The 22633-nt window shown below is 34.3% G+C and overlaps 1 protein-coding gene across 1 annotated transcript in view; it reads right to left on the bottom strand.

Moving 5' to 3' along the window:
• Nucleotides 1–22633, bottom strand: part of LOC111506471 (proteasome activator complex subunit 4) — a 98907-nt gene that overhangs the window by 41924 nt on the left and 34350 nt on the right. The window contains exons 8-11 of the mRNA XM_074186687.1: nt 17438–17677; nt 13294–13505; nt 7848–8096; nt 4516–4693 (exon numbers count right to left, since the gene is read on the bottom strand). Of these exons, the coding sequence (XP_074042788.1) occupies nt 4516–4693; nt 7848–8096; nt 13294–13505; nt 17438–17677 (879 nt within the window). The remainder of the gene's footprint in view (nt 1–4515; nt 4694–7847; nt 8097–13293; nt 13506–17437; nt 17678–22633) is intronic.

The following is a 22633-nucleotide window of genomic DNA, read 5'->3' as shown; positions in this document are numbered from 1 at the left end:
AATGGTGTCTTAAACATTCGAGTTATAATAGTAATTGTTACTACACCAATTAAACGTACAGTGATATTGTGATATAGAAATAGTGAAAAAGTTATAAAATGGGGACATTTAATCCAAAGAAAAGAAGTGTAAAAAATTCTCCGCTATCTGTTTGCGAAAAAGTTATAATTTTAAATGTATATGATTGCATAAAACACGATCACCCTAGTTTGTCTGTGCAAGAAAGTGTTGAGCGATGTGCCCGAATGACTGGAATTGGACAGTCCACGATTTTTAAATTATTGCGAGAAAGAAAGATATCAGGCCAGGTAAGTCCATGCAAGAGAAAATCAGGAAGACCAATAAAAATCTTAGATGAAGACACCAAATGTGACATTCGAAGAAAAGTTCATTCGTTTTATTTTAAAAAGGAAATACCCACTCTTGAAAAAATATTTATCGAGATAAGCCAAGATAACGATATTCCTTTGATATCCAGAAAACTTTTATGGAAAACTTTAAAAAGTATGAATTTTGCCTGGGAAAAGCACAATCGAAAGGCACTATTACTGGAAAGTGATGAAATTGTTTGCTGGAGACGAAAATATTTGACAACTATAAAGCAGTACCGCAGAGAGCAAAAGAAAATTTTTTATCTTGATGAGACGTGGATAAACGAAGGTTATATAGTCAAAAAAATGTGGCAAGATAAAAATATAACAAGTTCTCGCCAAGCTTTCATAGAAGGCCTTTCGACGGGTATTAAAGTGCCTTCGGGAAAAGGGAAGAGGCTTATAATTGCTCACATTGGAAGCGAAGACGGATTTTTAAAAGAAGGTTTGTTAAGCTTTGAGTCGTGCCGGACGGGAGATTATCATGAGGACATGAATTCGGATGTCTTCGAAGACTACTTCGGGGAAATGTTAAAATTTCTTTCAGCTGATTCGGTCGTGGTTATGGATAATGCAAGCTACCATTCAAGGCGCTTAGAGAAGGTACCAACTTCAGCTTGGAGAAAGCAAGAAATTATTAACTGGCTGTCAAATAAAGGTATTCAGTTAGAGACGAATTCAGTAAAGAAGGAACTACTAGCCATAGTAAAACAACATAAATCTCGCTTCATGAAATATGCCGTAGAAGATGTAGCAGAAAAGTATAAAGTAACTGTGCTGCGCCTACCGCCATATCATTGCGAATTAAATCCTATAGAACTTATATGGGCACAAGTTAAAGGATATGTTGCAAGGCACAATACCACATTTAAAATGAAAGATGTCAAGGTATTGTTTGATCAAGCCATTATGGAAATCACATCAGAAAACTGGCAAAAAGCAATCCAGCATGTTTTAAAAGAGGAAGATAAAATGTGGGAACTGGACAACTTGGTCGATCAGGTGGTTGACCCTATAATTATAATACCAGGGGATGATGACAGTTCTTCGGATGAAGACTATACTGATGTAGAATAATTTAATTGAATTGTAAATATACTGTAGCGGGATAAGCAATCTGGACAGAGACCAGTGTATCAGTGACAGTGACACTTTTGCTTAGGTTAGGGTTTAGAATTAAGGGTAGTCTGAATAATTATTTTCTCGGAAGGTTCTCGAAAATTGTACCTAGTAATCTCTAGAACATTCAATTAGGGTATAAATAGAGTGTTGTTAAACGTTAAGGGAAGTTCACAGTTTTAGTATTGTTCAAGTGTCAAATTGTAATAACGTATCCAGTAAAGTTCTTGTCGTTTTTGTGAATAAATTGATTTAAAGTCCCCACAAGTGTTTCAATACGTAAAGTTCGTTCGTGTGTGTTTGTGAGTATTTCCCGATTTCGGTTCGTATATATTTTATTGTTACATTTTATAATTTTTTATTAACACTGTTCTGCTGTATTAAATTTTTATTTCCTTTAATATAATTTTTATGAATGCATATTCTTTTGGCAATTATCCCACTAGCGCGCCTCTGGCTCAGTATTTATCCGTCGATAACAATGGACAAATCCCTTAAAACAGGGTGATACCTACCTGCTCTTTATGAAACGACATAATTTTGCAATGCGGACTAGGGAAGTGACAGAATTTATTGACGGATCACCCTGTAGCGCTTTTGAATACTTAATGAGATTTTATTACTCTACACTCTTTTGAAATAGACTATAGTTAAAGAAGAAGTATCTAATATTACCGAAGAAGACTGGCAGAAAAGTCGAGGAGGAGTTTTATTATTGATTACTTTCACAAATTCACGGGAAAGTGTCAGGCAAAAATTCCTTACGACTGTAGTAAGCAGAATAAAAAACTTCTGAGACGATTTTCCTAATAGTCGACGGAAGTTATTATAACAGTTCATTGCACTGAAAAATGTACAATAAAATGAATCGTTTTATGTGGAGGAATTCTCAATAGTTCGCCATGGCAGGCGTCTCGACCATGAATATCTGAATCTGTGGTAAATATATCGATATTTTTATGGGCACTTTTCAAGATAAATATGGATGGTACAGTCAAGAGACCCTCTCTTAGAAAAATTGGTCTGCAAGTATCTTGAAACTCTAAAGTCTAAATTGAACTCCTTTGCACATCCCCAAGAAATGATATTGACTTTCTTATAAGTCAGTGGGCTATGCTTGAAGACTGGCAGTAAACGAATCTAAAGCAAATGAACTTCAAACGTTCAAGCCAGTCTCTAAATACCTACACAGTAGGTTTAATGGACTGACGCCTATCAGAAAACAACTACTCCACTGGCTAATACCACGAACGGCGTTGGATTATATACGACAGGCGTCAGTGCAGGAATTTTCACAGAAAATGTCCTGCATATGCAATTGGCAATACAACTGAAAGAGTCGACCTTCAATTATGGAACGGGCACACTTGCAGACCGGTTTCGGGCTTATTAGCCACTCATCAGTGCAAGATAGTGAACATCATCGACCTAAAGTCAATGATATTCCACAATTAACTTTATTCATCCATTTATTTCCATCATTAACTTTAGGTCGATCATGGTCACTATCTTGCACTGATGAGTGGCTAATAAGCCCGAAACCGGTCTGCAAGTGTGCCCGTTCCATAATTGAAGGTCGACTCTTTCAGTTGTATTGCCAATTGCATATGCAGGACATTTTCAGTGAAAATTCCTGCACTGACGCCTGTCGTATATAATCCAACGCCGTTCGTGGTATTAGCCAGTGGAGTAGTTGTTTTCTGATAGGCGTCAGTCCATTAAACCTACTGTGTAGGTATATTCGAGACTGGCTTGAACGTTTGAAGTTCCATTTGCTTTAGACATGATATTGAACCTGATGTGAGAGTAAGTCACAGAAAAGTAGACATTCAACTATAAATATTTATCTAGAGAGTTTCTCAAATGTTTGATTGAATGATAGACAGAACCAAGTTTGTTGCAGACTTTTTGAGTGTGACAACGCCAGGTTATACTTTCGCCAAAGCAGATACCAAAAACACAACTGCGTTAGTTGACAATATCATTAACTACGCATAATTCACTACTGAAGTATCTCCTAATGAATGATTTCATTGAAGTAGATTTCAATTTATTCAGAATTAATTGGTTGCTTTAATATCAAGCACTGAATTTGTTTACTACACTAATAATTTTTTCTAATAATTCTTCTTGGTTATTTTCGGACACAGTAATTGCAGTGTCATCTGCAAACATAGTTATGTAGTATTCAGAACAAAATCAGACAGACCATTTATGAAGTTGAGGAATAGCAGAGGTCCTAGTACAGAACCTTGAAGAACTCCTAGTGTTACGTCTGAATATATTGTGTCAAACGCTTTTGAAAAATCTGAAAAGAGTGTCACAACCAGTTTGTTCAAATCAATATGTAAATGAATTAAATATTCCTTCTGATACATTCATTATTTTAATATGTTAATTTTGTTATGAAGATTTTTATACAGCTTTAGACTTATACAGTCAGAATTTCGACAATAACAATTTATTACCAAAACTTACATGTTTCTCAATCTACAAGAACTGTTGGAAATGACTACCCCCGCTCGGATGCAAGAATCTAATCTTCTCCTAATCTACTCCCAAACTCTCCCAAAAAACTTTCCAAAACACCAGGATCGTTTCTCATTGCGTTACACCCAGCAAATTGAATGTCTGCAGCCGTTTGTAGTAATCGGAATGTTGTTGATGGGTACCAACGGAATTGTTAGATTTTTTATTACTTAGTAGGTCCAGTGTAGTACGCTATACTTTTATTTCGGCAACGTTAATAATTTTAAAATTACCAAAATCGTTATTGTCGAAATTCTTTTTCGCACCTTATCTTCGAAACAAAGCACCCTATCAAAAATCATCATAGGACTGAATATCCTTAGAATAGTATACCTAAAGTTTTGCTGCATTTTTAATAAACACCCTGTATACAATTATTTGTGTACGTACTGTAATGATGAGATTTCTTACACACAAACTTAAATTCGAGTAATTTCAGTATCTTAACAGCCTTTAATCCTGTCCATATGGTTACATAAATGAAATATCTACTTACATCAATAATGATTTTAATGCTCTGTGTATCGCCTTCGTCATGATCTAATAAGTAATATTGCAACTTGTGTAATATATCGGCAATAACTTTCCTAACATTTTTTCCATCAGGCATTGTTACTGTATCGCTATTGCTCACTTTTAAATTGAAGTTCCAAGGATCCAGAACGCTATCAACCCTAGAAACAACAAAAATGTAAAAAAAATTGAAAATCTGAACTCGATAATTCGCCTTTTCTTCAGAATAAAAGATTATTAAAAATTACTTCTTTCTTGAACCCCGTTGGCCTTATTGATTTCATAAACTACACCTCACGATTGGATCTCAACAAATTTTATTTGAAAAATATATAAGGACATGTTTCGCTAACACAGTAGCTTCTTCAACAGTGTTTTCAATACTACAAGTTGCTTCTTGCACTAATATTTATATACCACAGGTAACTACTAGGCGCTTGTTTTATGCTATGGAAAATGATACTGGTTTGCTTATAGACTGATTGAGTTAGGGGTATATTATACTTATCAAGCCTAATCGGTGCTATGATCTCTTTATATTTGCAGAAAAAAAAAACAATTCGAAAAGCAAGAATTTAAATTGGCCGCGTGTCTGTTGACTAATAAAATTGATCTTGTCTAGAGCGGAGTTGCCAAGTGTATTAGTTTATAATATCCAATCACAGATATGACGATCCAATTTGACAGACGCCATTTTTGTTGTTATTATTGTCAACTCGGTGTGAAAACAACTGTTACAATTATATAATTAAAGAACGTTTTTTTTGTGAAAAGTAGGTCTCGGCGGGTGCCTATTTTGCTGCATATTCCGTGTCATTAGTTTACATTTCGAAAAATATTTTTTCAGATTTATTTTCGATTGAATTTTACCATTACTAACTTGGCCGAGCTGAAATAAAATTTAAATCAAAACTTTCCATCCTTCGATAAAATACAAAGTCTGAAATGAATGTCATATAAATGAATGGGACCTACTAAATATACCACATATCGTTTCAATTTTTCATCCTTGATTTGGGTACCAAAGTATTGAAAAATTTTCAAGTAAAATTCATCAATCACTTCAAAATTGATTCTTGGTAAGTTTTCGGAGTCAGCTTTAACAAAACTAGGCTCAACATTCATTTTGACATTATTTTAACAAAAATACGAAGTTATGTGTGGAAACCATTGACAATAGAGAGAGTACATTGTCGCATACACTACAGAGGGCGCTGGCTGACTGAATGACAATATGGCTAATATATCAGTAACGTCGAATTTCTTATTTTTGGTGGGTGGCATGAATGCATAATTGATTTATTTTATTAGGGTTCATGAAAATTCGAAAATCATTTGAAAATACAGCTCGTTTAATTCTATTCAGAATCATATTTAGATGTAACTTGAACTATATCAGTTATCAAGGCAAATATTATTGTCCATTTTTATGCTTAATTCGTGGATTCGAGCGATCTTATCATTGTATATTTATTTGATTGCTGGCTTCATTCCTAACAAAAATGAATGAATAATTACAGGAAATTTTAATAGATCGTTCATTTTCTCAGGAAAATGGAGTACCCATATAACAATTTATTGGTTTATTCGGTCTTGAAAGTGTTTTAGAGATATATTTGAATATTAATATGGTGCATTCTTGTGCTGATTTTAATTGTGCGGAAATGCACAAGAAAACAGAAAGCGCATTGGTTTATAAGTGAGTTATTTCATATAATGAATTTAGGTTCCCAAAAGATAAAATGATGAGAAAAAAAATGGGTGAAATATTACTCAAGTGAGCCTAGAATCTTTGAATTTAGTAGCAGAGGTATGTATGTAGGACTCTTTTTTTTATAATGAATTGTAGTTGTACAGATTGAGGATTGTAGAATAAATTGAATATTTGAAATGATTCTTTAATCCAGTTTGCTATATTTTTTGATTTTCATAACTGTATATTATTTAATAATGCATAAAATCATAGTTTGGGTAAATATTTTGTGATCTTTCGACTTTGTGTACTGATTTTAGAATAGAACTTATTTCAACGTTAACGGGTTCATATACACTTCCATAATTAAATTGATAATTATAGGCTTCGTAAATTTTACGATTTGGCAATGTTGATTGTTTTTATTGTTCCTATTGGTCAATCAAACAAGAAGCGGGAATAGGGCCGTGACGTCACCGCCCTACCACATTCAATTTTTAATAATTAATCACGGGAGAACTACGGTCCTTAGAGAGCTGAAACAAAGTGCACTGTTTTTCAATTTGAAATTTCTATCAAGTGAACTATAAATCAAAAATCATGAAACAAGCCCATTGGGATTACCTCCATCAAATTACCTCAATCTCTACAATTCTTACCTGAGGTACCTGATGCACCTCAGGTACTTGAGGTACCTCTTCAATTATGATTACCTGAAGTATATTACATCACTTCTACATCATGATTTTTTAAGAAAACGAGTTCAATAATGGTGATCTATTCAAATTCAGTTGGCCATTCATTAGAATGTTTGAACTTTTAAGTTTATTAATTTCCATTGCTTTCAAATTACTCAGTGTCAAACCTTCATTTTCTATGTGTGAAATTTCGAACTCTTCGTTAAGATATGATTTTCTTCTAAATGAAGATTTGAATATGTTAAACTTGTTTTTTTTTTACATAGCTCATATGATGTTCCTGGATTCGACCTATATATTCCTTAGGGCACGTTTCACACTTCAATTTATATACTCCTGATTTCTCGAATTTGGATGTTTTGTCTTTATTATTTTTAACCGACTTTTCCAATGTATTACTTGTTCTATATGCAATTTTAATATCTCGTTTCCTCAAAAATGAAGCCACTTTTTCCGTTGTTTGTCCAAAGTACGTCAAAGCTCTATAATTTTGATTATCTAACTTATGAATTGGAAAAACGTCTCTATTCGCTTTTGCGTAGGCTTTTTTGGAAAGTATTTTATTTATTAATTCGGCTTAAAACTTGCTTTATCAAAATTATCTATTGAAAGAGGAACATTGACTAATCTGTGATTAATGCTATTATAAGCTGCTACTTTGTGTTGATATGGATGGGTAGAATCGTAATTTATAGTAATATCCGTATAGGACGGTTTGTGATAAATTGAAAAATCATGTTTGTTGTTAATTCTACTGATTGTTAAGTCCAAGAAATTGATTGAGTTGTTTGCTTCTACTTCTACTTTCAAATAAAGTTTGTGGAGATCAAATCGTGAGGTGTAGTTTAAGAAATTACTATGGATCTTCATCAAGTAACGGCTGAATCAATCAGAAAAAAAAACCTTATTGATATCACTACTTACAGTTGAACAACTGGCTCTTCCCACATTGGCAACAGGGACTGGCATGTTAATATTGAAATGATTATTTTCAACGACTGCTTCAAGTTTTGCCTGCTCAAATTCATTTCACCACTTGAATATTTCTCCAGTTTATCTAATTCAGGTACTAAGTACTTGTTGAGTAACTGCTGTACAGCTCCAACTTCTTTTTTTCCTGGAATGTACCATGATACTTTGAGATCTTTTACTTTTTGTGCTTTAGCCCATTCTCTGAAATCAATCAATTGAAATCTGATTTACAAACAAGAGATTCGCTTCTCGTTAAGGAGCCGCTATACATGAAGAGAACTAATTCACAACTATTACACTTTAAATCAGAGTTGGCAGCACTGAAAGCATAACTAATAAGTAGTTATAAAAGGTTTTGAATCTAGCCATTTTAAGGCCTCGTCCAGAGGCCTTTGTTGATGTTTGATCTATTCACAGATGGTCCTGTGGAAAATTTTACATCATCTAATAACTCACTATTGGACTACAATAACCTCCCGTTTGAGGTAAAACAAAGTAAATCATTATGACATTCAAAAAAGGAGTTACTAGTCATTTGAATACACAACATCCACATTAACGTTGATATTATAATAATCCATTAAATCCATTAAAAGCTTATTCCAAAATTATTTTGAAACGCATAAAAACAAAATATAAAATATATCAAACCAAAAACAGTGGCTCCCAGTTGACTTTCAAAAAAAATACATACCAAATTTATATTTTTTCTTATGGAACAACCTATATATTTTTTATATTTTTAGATACTATAGACAAAATAAGGGTGAATTACTATTATATTTCCCATATTTGAAACTGACCGTTTCTGAGAAATTTTGAGAAATTTAAAAATTGTTTTCACCCTGTAACGTGTAACGAGCTGCTCGTGATTGAATGTACTGCTTAGCTCAAAGGTTTAAGTTAACTACCACATGAAACTTTCAATGCAATATTATTCAGAGTGGCGAAAAAAATTGCCTCAAAACTTGGACACACATTTAATTAAATAACTTCTTAAAGTTGAATGGAACACCCCGTATTTAGTGGCGTAATTTGACGCAGAAGTAGATTTCCTTCAAAACTATATTAGGGTTTCCTATACCTATCTCTTCTGCTTTTTACGCAAAATGCGTTTTTATATTTTACTTACGAGTAATTTTTTAATCTTTAAAATAAAATACGCTGTATTGTGATGAAAAGCTTAAAAAGCGTTTTGAAAACCTTTTTATTAAAGAATACGTAGATTTGCTGAAAGCACAAGTTTAAATTTCTGAAAATGAGGTGTATCTAAAGTAAAATGCAGGCAAATGTAAAAAGTCAAATTTATTGCCATTTCTGAAATATTAAAAAGCATTCTTCAAAATAAGAAGATGCATGTGTCTTAATTATTGAGGCAAAATTTCTTAGCTAATATATTAGACTTCATAGTGAAATAAATACCAAAATTACAATATGGAGTCAATAAAAACATACATTTACGTTTTCCTATAAAAGCTATTCTACTATTTTTTCAATAATAGTAGGCTCTGGCCTAGATGACGTTAATAATTATTATGAAACAAAAATTATTTGACGGTGACACAACTTGTTGATCAAACCATTATCATTGTTTTTACTAGTTTAAAATTATTGTCATTTTGAAATACTGTAAAATGAGAACTTATCCACAGGAAGAACGAATTGATATGATTTTTATAATCGGTGAGTGTGAAGAAAACGGTTTATTAGCGCCAAGAGTATATGCCCAAAGGTATCCTAACAGGAGTCATCCTAACAAGCGTTCATTGGAAAAGTTGTTGCAGCTTTTCCCAAGAACAGGCAGTGTAAGAACGGCAAAACAGGTTACTGGAATTGAGGAAAATGAATATTTAGTGACGTTATCTCTAATTGAACACCCTCACACAAGTCAACGAAAAATATGTGAAACAACTGGAATAAGCAGACAGAGGTATCCAAAGAATAATTAAAAATTACAAATTCCACCCGTATCGCATTCAACTACATCAACAGCTTTTTGAAGAAGATTATGATCGACGACTGAATTTTTGTTTATGGGTTTTAGAAAAGTTTGGTGATGAAGAATTTTTTTTTGATTATGTGCTTTTTTCCGATGAGTCAACTTTTCATAACAACGGATTAGGTAACAGACATAACTTTCACTACTACAGTGACGAAAACACTAATATTTTCAAAACCCTTGATCACCAGCACAGATGGTCTGTTAATGTGTGGGGTGAAATAATTGGAACGCAAGTAGTAGGTCCTTACTTTTTTGATGGTCATTTAAACGGCGTCATGTTTCTTGGATTTATTAGGGATAATTTACCTATTCTGTTGGAAAGTATACCTCTTAATATTCGTCAACGAATGTGGATGCAGCTAGATGGCACTACTGCACACTTTGATAGACGTGTTAGAAACGAGTTAGATCGACAATACCAAATAGATGGATAGGACGAGGAGGTCCACAGAACTGGCCAATCAAGTCTCCGGACCTTAGAAGTCCCGACTACTTTTTATAGGGATATATCAAAAGTACTGTTCACGATACACCGCCAACGACACCTCAGGATATGAAAGTACGAATAAGACTAGCGTTTTGTTTCATATCGCAAAGTATGTTACCCAGAGTTCAGCACTCATTTCAAGAAAGACTTCGCCCATGCATCGAGAATAATGGACACCATTTTGAGCATTTATTAAAATAATGAACTATTTAAAATTCTTAATTTTTCGATAGAATGACTTCAAAAATGCTTTTTTGCTTCTCACTGTAATACAGGGTGTTCCATTTTTAAGATGAAGAAACTACTCATAAGTATGTTGTAATAAAACTCTCTCTTCTGAGGTTTCAGCAACTACTAATTTTATTTAAAACATATTTACACATTTGTACAATGAATTTATGAAGGAAACTACATTATTTTTGAAGTTATCCACCTTCTAAATACTAGATGGCACTACTAGTATCTAAATGATTATTTTGGTGTTGATACAATTTCCAACACCCCCACTTATCAACATACCAAAAATTCAAAATAATCCTTTACAAACTTATCATGTTTCATAAAAGGTAAATTCTTAGTGAGTATTGTTACGTAATTTATCAGCTTTGAACTGTACAAAAAAAAACAACTATACCAAATGGTTACGTAAACAAGGTGAAGTAAAGGGTTATGCTCACAACTAGCCTGAACAGGGAGAGAGGGGTGAGTTCCTGAAATACTAGGTGTCACTTTAACGGGCGCCAATAGATTCAAATATTTAACCCTGACTCAAAATAAAGAAATTAGAGAAATTGAATCTATAAGATCTACTCTAAAAAAAAGTAACCAATTGATAATGAACTTTGGCATGTAACAATTAGGAAGACTACGGTATCAATTTAATAGAAATATATTATATACTGGCTTATCTATAAATATATAATGAATAAAACAAGATTTAAAATGGTTGGGGGGGTTTCGTGCACTTAGAAAACTCTCATGAGAGGGAAGAAGAGGAGTGGATGAGATCTGTATTGTAACCTAGGTCTTCGTCCAGTATGTTTAAAAATCTGTTTAAAATCTGTTTTTCCGTTAATCAGCTGCCGCCCCCATACGAACGACAACTCTCAGAAGTTGAGAAACTTGTGCGAGCTAAGGACTAACGAGGTCTTACCTTTTAACGTGTGATTCCTAACACGGTCCCCTGAAGACATTACGCAAAACTTACATAACTAATACAAATGACAGAAAACATTTAAATAATATTCCCCGTTGATGATTACTAAATGAAGATATTGGCCCGTGGAAGTTACGGAAAGCAAAATAAATGATCAAGAACAAATTCTGCTATGCGGTACTTAGCCAAATTTTTGGATTGTACGGAGTACTACACTTCCTGGAACGGGTGTTCACCCCCTTAATTATATCTTCAAAAGGCGATCATGAATATTACGGTATTGGACCAGCGAATGGTCCAATACCGGAATATGCCGGAATATGGAATATGCTTCTCATGGACCCACATATGACTGTGCTAAAAGTTTTTCCCTAGCTCTCTTCTTTTGTCGTAGAAATACCGAGGCGGATGTGGTGGGCCACCCTGTATGCCTAGTATTTGTAATTTACATTGTTATTTTTTCTATTTATTGAATGCTTGGATAATTCCGAGCATACATATTTTAGTGTAATGAAGTTGGACTGTGACTTTGTCTATCCAATTTTAAAATGTTTTTGTATATTAGGATGCCTATTTGAAATAAATATATTATTATATATTATTGTATATTATGATGGGAAATGTTCCTCCTAACGATAATCAAGTAGTTTCCATAAAAGAGCTCTAAAACAACGCATTTTAAACTTATCATTTCAACCTTTTTTTTTTTTAATTTAAATACTTAAAAAAGAGAAATGAAATAATTCATTCAACATTTAAAGGGATTCGTTTCTATTTCACCATTTGGCAACATCGGTTAAAGCTAATAAAGGACAATGAATCTGTTATCTGTATGAGACAAACAAAGATGACATATTTCAGAGGTGTGCTGTTCTGTTTACTTATGTTCCGAGACATTCTGTGACATACGACATTTTGTGCACCTAACCTATCTTCCTCTATATAAATAAATAACAAAACAACTTTTGTTTATGTGGCTTGTGGAGGTGGTATTGAACTATAATTTATATTTTGCCTTAATTATTGATTTATAAAGATAATTTTCCTTTTTTAAAGTAGAATATATAGGTACGTATAAATTATTTCAACTTGATATAGACGATGTTGCCAATATGTGAATTAGAAACAAATCCCTTCAAAAATTAAAACCCAACATTTGAAACATCAATTTGAATACTTTTCGAAGTGAATTTGAAAAACTCATGAATTAAACTCAACTTTATTTTGTTCAAACTTGCATTTGCTGAAAAAACCCAAATTGAGGAACATTCCCCATTATTGAAGACGGCACAAAAGGGATAACTTGAACCAGAATTTGATTCAGCATTCGGATTCAGAGCACAGTTGAGAACAGAAGAAGATAACACTGTCGAGTGAGATTGGTGAATTTTTTAAGAATGAATTTTCAAATCTTTTGTAGTTTTGAAATTATTTATACATATTTTTGTAAAAGTAAAAGCCATCACTTTTTCATATTCAATAACAGTGAATAAGAAGACCCTATAAGCCTAACATTTGGTCCTTCAAACAAAAACTACTCATTCCTTTGAGAAATAGTCACCTGAGTATTAATATTTTCTTATTGGATGTAACTACTTGCTGGAAAATAAACATCTACCTATCTATCAACATTCAAATTCAGAAACTTCCCAATGAATGATCTAGATTTTGCTTATACCTCAGTTGATTAAAATAATGATTCACAACAACACTACTTTTCCACGACAAAAAGAAACAATAATAAGTCAAATACCTGACTGATAGAAAATCTTTCACAGGAGTTCCATAGTCTGTCTCACAACTTTTCATTTCTGAAGGGAGCAGGTTTGTTAAAGATGACATCATCAATTCTAACATCCTAGATGCTATTTGACTGGCCATCTGACACGTCATATGGAGGGTTTTATCCAAAATATTTGTCAGTCGATCCATGTAATGCAAGAGTTCAGAACGTCCATCTACTAACTAAAAAAAAATTAATACAATAAATTCAAGAAAGAAATAATGACATCTGATGGATTAGTTTAATAATAATATTAATATTCATTTGGTGAATAGGATACATTCCTAATATATAATAACAAAATTATAACTAACAAATAATTGATTGATATTCTAAAACTCATACCTTCAGTTACATTTCTTATAAATATGATGCAGAAGATCAGTTTGAAACCTTTTTAAAGTTGAAGCTGATTCAATTGAATGAGGCAATTTGTTGTACGTATCAGAGTCAGAATCATTTTATTCATCACAAAAGAATACACATTGTGTGGTGAAAACTACAGAATATGTAACTTATCGGACTAGTCAAAAAAAAATTTGTATATAAAATAGATTGACTAAAATTGATGAAATATAGACAATACAATATCTAGTGTGATATATATATATATATATATATATATATATATATATATATATATATATATATATATATACCGGGTGTCCCATATTTTATGTGACAGGCAATATCTGGTTTGTTGAAGGAGATACACAAAAATGTTTCATACAAAAGTTTTAGGAGTTCATGAGAGCTATATTTTGATATAATTTTTAAATATACAGGGTGTTTGGTGTAGGTGCTACAGACCAAAATTCCATTTTTTGAAATAGAACGCCCTGTATATCATTACATATTCAGATGCAACGTTAAATTCTGATATCATTTCATGTTTGGTTTTTGAAATTCGGTTACGGCATTGTTGAGTTATTGCACTTTTCCTTAAATATAAAGTTTCAAAAAAACTTATTTACTCGTACAAGAATCCAGTCTATATCTTTTATTAAATTGAACTAGACTACTACTGAATACAAACCATTATTCTCACCTCTACGATACGATATCGATATCAGTTGAATATAATATTGAAATTCTTGAGAATGTGACTAACTTGAGGGTGAATTGCTTTATATTGCACAATTTCATCAAGTAGCTTATGCTTGTTGATGCCATAGTAACAAATGTTGTTGAATTGTATCTACTTGTCAGTTCGATTCAGTGATTCTTTGCAAAACAGTAACCGTGTTCTTTGTGCGAAAACTCCAGTATGCCTTTCGCGTTTAGTCCAAGTGATTGCATTGATATGTTATTAATTTTTGGGGAATGTCAGAAAAACTGCCGTCAAGCACAACGTCTATACCAAGAACGTTTTCCAGACAGACCCATTCCGTCACGAATGACTTTTTCGAGAGTTGTAGAAAAATTGCGAACTGGGTCATTTCCTTCTACTATAAAGCATCGTCATCATACGAGATCTGTTAGAACTGAAGATTTAGAGATCAATGTGTTGGCTTATATTATTATTCATCCACATGTTTCTATCCGTACTCTTGCAGAAGAAGTCGGTGTGAGTAAATCTAATGTACAGAGAATTCTGAAAGAAAATAAATACCACCCATTCAAAATTCAGTTGGTACAAGATTTGAAACCCACGGACTTTGAACGACGACTTGAATTCATTGCTTGTATTCAGGTAATATTACATGAAAGTCCTAACATATTCAGTCAAATTTTGTGGAGCGATGAATCGCGATTCCACAATAATGGAGTTATGAATCGACATAACAGTCACTATTAGTCTCAAGAAAATCCCCACTGGGTCCGCGAAAGTAATTTTCAAACTACTTGGGGTATTAATGTATGGTGTGGATTGTTCAATGGCCGCATCATAGGACCTTACTTTTTCAATGAAAATCTCAATGGATTGCGATATTTACATTTTCTGGAAAATGATTTGATCCAGTTGATGGAAGATATTCCCATAGCAGAACGACAAGGAATTTGGTGGCAACAAGATGGTGCTCCTCCTCACAATTCACAGGTTGTTACTGAATATCTGGATAGAACGTACCCAAATAGATGGATTGGTAATAAGGGTCCAATTCGGTGGCCGGCTCGTTCCCCAGATTTATCACCGCTTGATTTTTTCCTATGGGGTTATTTAAAAGATATTGTTTTCACTACTCCCCCTTTGAATGTGGATGATCTCAAAATGAAAATTCGACTAGCGTGCAGTGATATTAAGCCTGATATTATAAGAGCGACTTGTACGAGAGAAGTGATTCGACGTTTCGAAGCCTGTATAATATCTAATGGGCATCACTTTGAACAATTTTTATGCCTTATTTCTAGGTACCTACCATTCTTATGAAATGATTTATCAAGTTATATTATTTACATTGTTATTAATTAAAGATTTGTTTTCGAATACACCTCTTTCAATTTCGCAATTGTTTCATATTCAAAATGATTCCTGACTGAATTCCATAACTCAAAATTGAAACCATTACTTCGAACACCCAAAATTTTGACTAATTTTCATGTGATCTGATGCAGAGAGAATAATTGTATAAGATATTTTTAAAAATAATAGTCGTTCTCAAGACTTTACATTTTAAGCAATAACTCAACAACGCCGTAACCGAATTTCAAAAACCAAACATGAAATGATATCAGAATTTAACGTAGCATCTGAATATGTAATGATGTACAGGGCGTTCTATTTTAAAAAATGGAATTTTGGTCTGTAGCATCTACACCAAACACCCTGTATATTTAAAAATTATATCAAAATATAGCTCTCATGAACTCCTAAAACTTTTGTATGAAACATTTTTGTGTATCTCTTTCAATAAACCAGATATTGCCTGTCACATAAAATGTGGGACACACACACACACATATATATATATATATATATATATATATATATATATATATATATATATATATATATATATATATATATATATATATATAAAAATAAAAAAAAACTTTGACATATACTGAGTTCATACTGATTTTGGTATCAGTTCAATGTATATCAAGATTATGTCTAGTGTAATATTTTTGAATATCATAATTAAAACAAATAGATTTTTTAAGATATGTTCCAGTTAAATCATTAACAATTTTATGCACAAATATCATTGTCTGGTATAAAAGTCTCTGGGATACCGAAAGCCAATTTAGGGTTCTTAACATTGTAATTATGGGAGTATATCGGTTTCTACTCAATATAATTCTCATTCCTCTATTTTGTAGTTTTTGTAGTTGTGCCTGTTTGTTCAAATTGAAAGAGTATAAAATCGAAGCACAAAGTGTGTATATTACTATCATCAGCATAACACGTACAGTGAATGGCCGAGTTCTTATTTAGGTACACCGACTAGTCATTGGCAAAAGCTAAATACAAGAAGGGTCCTAGAATGGATTTCTGTGGTACCCCATCCTCAATATTTCTTTCAGTACTTAGCCTTTTTCCAACTTCGACTACTTGCCTTCTCTTATATAAGTATGAGTTTAATAAGGATAGGGGTATTCCTCTTACACCATATCTTGAGAGTTTGTCGAGCAAAAGATTATTGTTCACACAATCGAAAGCCCGTGAAATGTCAATAAATAATCCAAAAACACATTTCTTTTTGTCTAGAGAACTTACTATTCGATTTTGATGTTCACACAGTGCCGTATCAGTGCTTTTTTCTTAGTGAAACCATGTTGTGAGGGCGATAATAAGTAATTTGCTATGAAATAGGATTCCAATTGTTCTTTTATGTTAATTTCATAAAGTTTAGAGATACTTGAAAGAATACTAATTGCTCTATAGTTATCCATATTGTTTCGCTAAGACCGAACATCAGTTTTAGAGAGTCATCCAGATTTCTATTTTGAATTATTCAACCATTGCTAGGAAAAACCTCGTCTTTTCTGAAGAATTCGAGTAATTTTTTCTGCAGGCTCAATATTGCTGATATGTATGTGATATTGGGAAGTACAGGCTTGAATCTGTTACAATGTGCGACATGTTCAAGTACAAACATGTCTTTTTTTGAACCAACATCTAATTGAATTTGATTACCTTCTATATCAGTGACATTTTTGACATACTTACCTCTGACAGTATCAATAAATTGTACAGCAATTCGTCATCGACGTGTTCCTCATTCTGAATATTGGGATTTTCACTCAGTAGTTCCTCAATTCTATCACATAAATATGGTAAAAATAGTTTAAGGGTTTCCTTTGGGTTCACCCTGGAAAAACAATGACAGCAAATAGCTAACATCTTCCCAGAAACGTGGACTTCCATTATTTTAGTCGTAACAAAATTATAAATTTTCCTCAAGGCACTCTGAAATTCAAAAAGGAGATATTCATTATATGCATTTCAAATAATTATGGAAAGGGAAGGTCTGACACGTTGAATTTTTTTGGATTCATTGAAGGCCTTTGATTAATTACATAAGACACCAACTAGCACCACTTTTGGTAAGCAAAGAAACCTGCTACACGACAATCAAATTTTTAGGTGTTCATATTGATATGTTAAATTGGACAACTAAGTAACCTATGCTATTAAAGTTTTGAAGAAAACTGTCGACGTTGAAGTTTCAATGAGAGTATACTACGTAGGTAGTCCAAAGTGAGTGGGTCTATTCCACCCTAAACTTTTCGTTAAGGCGCTCTGAGAGCGCCTTAGCCTGTGCGAATGTAGCGATTCACGTTGGATTTGAATCGCTGGAAATAAAATTCATTTGGAATTATCATCAGGACCTGTAGTCATGAAGTAAATAAGATTTTCTTGTGTCCAAAAAATAGGTATTGAAATTATTTTCGACAAGAGTAGCGGGTATTCCTGTGGGGGAGTTTCTAAGTAACATAATATAATAATAAACAACTGATACCACTTTGGCGAACTCGCTTTACTATAACATCTGGTCAAACAAGAGTCCAAACAGGGTGGGTCACTTTCAAAAGGGGTGTATTTCAGGGTGATTCCCTCAGTCCCCTTCTCTTCTGCATCTCACTATTGCCATTATCCATTGCGCTAAGAAATACTCGAGGGTATAACTGTGGCACCCCCGGAAACCGGAGGCACAAGGTCACCCACTTGTTTTATATGGATGATCTTGAACTTTATGCCTTTGGAGAGAAGGACCTCCATCAGACCTTGAGGGTGGTGGAAGAGTACACGTATGCTATCGGTATGAAATTCGGGATAGATAAATGTGCAATGGTCCATCTCAAAAGAGGACGATGCGGGGACTACGGAGAGGATTGCAGCTCGTAGATGGAAGCATCCTACACCATCTGGATGCCGGAGAGACGTATACTTACCTCGGGGTGGAACAACGCCACTCACAAAAGGTAACTGTAGTGAAAAACTCTCTCCGCGGCAAGTATCAGCACAAACTTCGACAGATCTGGTCATCGGAACTGTCGAGGAAGAACAAAGTTGCTGCAACAAATAGGCTTGCCGTTCCAATCTTACTCTACTCATTTGAAGTAGTGAAGTGGACCCGGGAGGAGCTGTATCAACTAGACGTAAAGACCCGAAAAATTATGCATCTCTATAGGAGTTTGCATCCCAAATCGTCCGTTCCACGGTTGTACCTCCCCCGACAACAGGAAGGCCGTGGACTTTGAGTTTGGAGTGTCTACATGACAGAATGGTACTGGATACAGCCTGTAAAGTCGTCAGGAGTTCGGGTCCCCTTCTCTGCATGGTCCGTGACCATGAGTATAGTTTTCGACTCTGAACGAGGTGACTACAACTCTGTCACCGAGTTGGAACCCGTTCAGCAAAAAGCTCAGATAAAAGCCGCAGAGATCACCTTACTTCTGCGGAGACACAAGACAAAGCAGTTGCTGTCAGCATGTCCAGCATATGCGGTCTCGGACTATATCCATCGACATAACGCGGCCCTAAGAGTGCTATATTACCATCTACAGCACTCTTACGGTATTGACGAGATACCGGTGTTGCCCTACGCTCCGGGGGATATTGAATCAGTTGTGGGGAACGAGAAGTGCCGAATTTATTGGAACTATTCGTTCCCCACCCTCAGGCTCATACAATCTAATAAGCCTGATGTGGTCCTTCTCGACCATCAGAGCAAAACGATATTTGTCGTGGAGTTTTCAGCTCCTGTCGACACGAATATCGTCCGAAAAGAGGAGGAAATACGGATAAAATATCGAGATTTTCTCTTGGAACTCCGCAGACTCTATCCAGATCACTCTATCAAGATGATTGTTCTGATTATTGGAGTCCTTGGTGGAATGATGTCCTCTCTATTCTCGAATCTTAAAATCATACCGGCTTGCCGCACTGAGGCAGAAATCTTAGCCGCACAGATGCAGAAGGCTGTCATTCTTGGCTCACTGCGCTTGCTCAGGGTACATGATTCTCGGATCCAATGATCACTTACCCCACGGTGTGGGGCGTGGTCACTGGTTGATAATGCTGGCGCTCCCTCCCGAATGTATCGGGGTTTCGGGGGATAGGGCCCGACACACTAAGGTGAAAAAAAAAAAATTAATAACAATTATTTGGTAAGTAGGATACATTCCTAATATACAATAACAAAATTGTAACTAACAAATAATTGATTAATATTTTAAAAATCATGACTTATGATCTTATTAGTAATACCTTAAGTTACATTTGTTATAAATATGATGCAGTAGATCAGTTTTAAACCTTTTTAAAGTTGAAGCTGATTTAATTGAATGAGGCAATTTGTTGTACGTATCAAAACCTTTGACATATACTGAGTTCATACTGATTTTGGTATTAGTTCTGTAACGGATCCATACTTCTTTCGGTTAATTCAACTAAAAGCGACTTTACGTCACCGCGCCATCTCTTAGCGAACTTCTGCCACACACAACGGTAGTAAGATACATAGGGCACTGTTAAAGATCTTTTCCCATTAGCTTATAAGTTCAAGGTTAGGTAGGAGGGAAATGGAGGGCGCCGCGCGTTTCACTTGTTGAATATTCGTTCTCGTTGTGAGGTTAGTTTTTTCAGGTGTTGAAGAAAACGGGCCGTATTTTTTCTAGAGAGTGTGGTACGGAAATCGCAGAGTATCGAATGGTAGAAGATTGCTTTGGGTTTTCAAAGAACTGTGCATTCCACGGGATCTTGCACCCGCATATTTTATTTTAGGTATGGTGATTGTTATTGAAAGTGTTACTTGCTTAGTGAATAATGTTTTAGGCCATGTGGCCGTGAGAGGTATCAGATCTCATTGTAACAAAATGTCCGTACTGAGACGCATATTTCATTTTAGATACTCAAAATCAGAAGCCATATTACTGTCATCCAGCATTACTTGTGAAATACAAATCGTAGCTAACTGGTGTTTCTTTTTTCCTTTTCTCGTCACCCTACCGACCGGCGTACCCAAACCCTGCATCCTAAGAGGCTCTTGAGTTCTATGTATATGCATGACAAGATTATGTCTAGTGTAATATTTGTGAATATCATAATTGAGTTTTTAAGATATGTTCCAGTTAAATCATTAACAATTTTATGCACAAATATCACTGTCTGATATAAAAGTCTCTGAGATACCGAAAGCCAACATAGGGTTGTTAACATTGTAATTATGGGAGTATATCGGTTTCCTCTCAATATAATTCTCGTTCCTGTATTTTGTAGTTGTGCCTGTTTGTTCAAATTGAAAGAGTATAAAATCGAAGTACAATAATCAAAGTGTGGTTGTATAATTGTTTTATAGACTAATATCTTTGTGTTTAAAGACATATGCTTTGAAATTCTAGAGTAAAAATATTGTTATTTCGAAATTTTCTTATGTATGTATTGGAAATGTTCTTGAAATGTGAGATTGCAGTCCAGTTGAAACCCTAAGTATTTTACAGTATTATTCACTTTTATATTTTCATCATTAATAGAAATATTTATCTGGTTTATATTGATTTTTTTATATTTGTATTTTGAAGTGAGGATCATGGCAGTAGTTTTACTCACATTAAATTTCAATTTATTAATTTTTATATATTTGTCAACTTTTTGCAATATCACATTCATTTTCTGTACAGCAGCATCCAGGCTTATATCACTACAAGCTAATAGGATATCGTCTGCAAACAGGTTGTCACAGTCGACATGTACATTAATATCATTTAAATATATAATGAATAGTAAGGGGCCCAAAATACTTCCCTGGGGTACTCCTTTATCGTTGAAATTGTACCATTGATTCTTACTCTTTGTTTTCCGTCTTCAAGATAGTTATAAAACCATTCATACACTTTGCCCTCAGTTCCGTATATTTTCATTTTGCTGGGGATTATATTTCTGTCAATTGTTTCGAAAGCTCTCTTCAAATCTAAAAATACCGCTACTACAAACTTGTTGTTATCTAATTTGTTCATCAAATAGTTAAGTGACCTCTGTAATGCCGATTCACAAGAGTACTTTTTTCGAAACCCTGACTGATTATCAAACAGAACCTTATTTTCATTCACAATGTTTAGCACAATTGCTAAAGTTTTTGGCTTCCTACTACTCCATCTTGATTAGCATTAGCAATTGATTGTAAACAGCATACTCAAGTACATTTTCAGCAAGTTATATTGTTACGTTTTCCCCCTAGGTTTAACAATAATTGATCACACTGTTCAATCAAACTCAACTTTTTTTCACCACTACACTGACAATACGAAACATAAACTCTAACTAAACTTCAGACAAATGCTCAAATGTCTATTGACTCATTAGTTCACTTCGTACTGCACTTTCCGAATTCGACTAGTCTCCCCAGTGTCGTGGTGATGTTTAAATATATAGCGGGAGAAGTCTTTGGAATCTGGTGGAATAATTCTCGAAACGACGCAGCATCTAGAAGAATCGAGTCACAAGTGGAGTTGAGCGCGATCTTGACCAAGTCGTAGTCGATTGGTGAAGACCGTCGACGGCCGGCATTATTTCTTCCAGGAGATAATTTACAACACTACTCCCTCCTTGGAAGTTGTTGGCCCCAAACAACATTTCAAGTAGGAACATCACGATCCATGTAATAAAGACTTAGTCGCTTACATGGACGACCTTAGACTTGCTTCTGGGTGACAATTGGTTTCCGTACACCTGATCGTTTATTTTTTTGATTACCAAATATTGTCCTTGCCATGGTCTCTGCAATTTGGGACACAAACCTTTCCGCTGTTGGGGTTGGGAGAGCCACTTGAAGCTCACCACATCTTGTGGCAAATTTGTGGACGATTTCCAGTCTGTCCTTCAGGTCATTTACGTACTCTGAAATCGATGGAATGCCACATA

This window comes from Leptinotarsa decemlineata, unplaced genomic scaffold (assembly GCF_025532065.1).
Source record: "Leptinotarsa decemlineata unplaced genomic scaffold, Ldec_3_MD MMD2_P_RNA_scaffold_4, whole genome shotgun sequence".
In the NCBI taxonomy this organism is placed as follows: domain Eukaryota; kingdom Metazoa; phylum Arthropoda; class Insecta; order Coleoptera; family Chrysomelidae; genus Leptinotarsa; species Leptinotarsa decemlineata.
The sequence above is the reverse complement of the archived record's forward strand: the minus strand, read 5'-3'. Positions and strand labels throughout refer to the sequence as shown.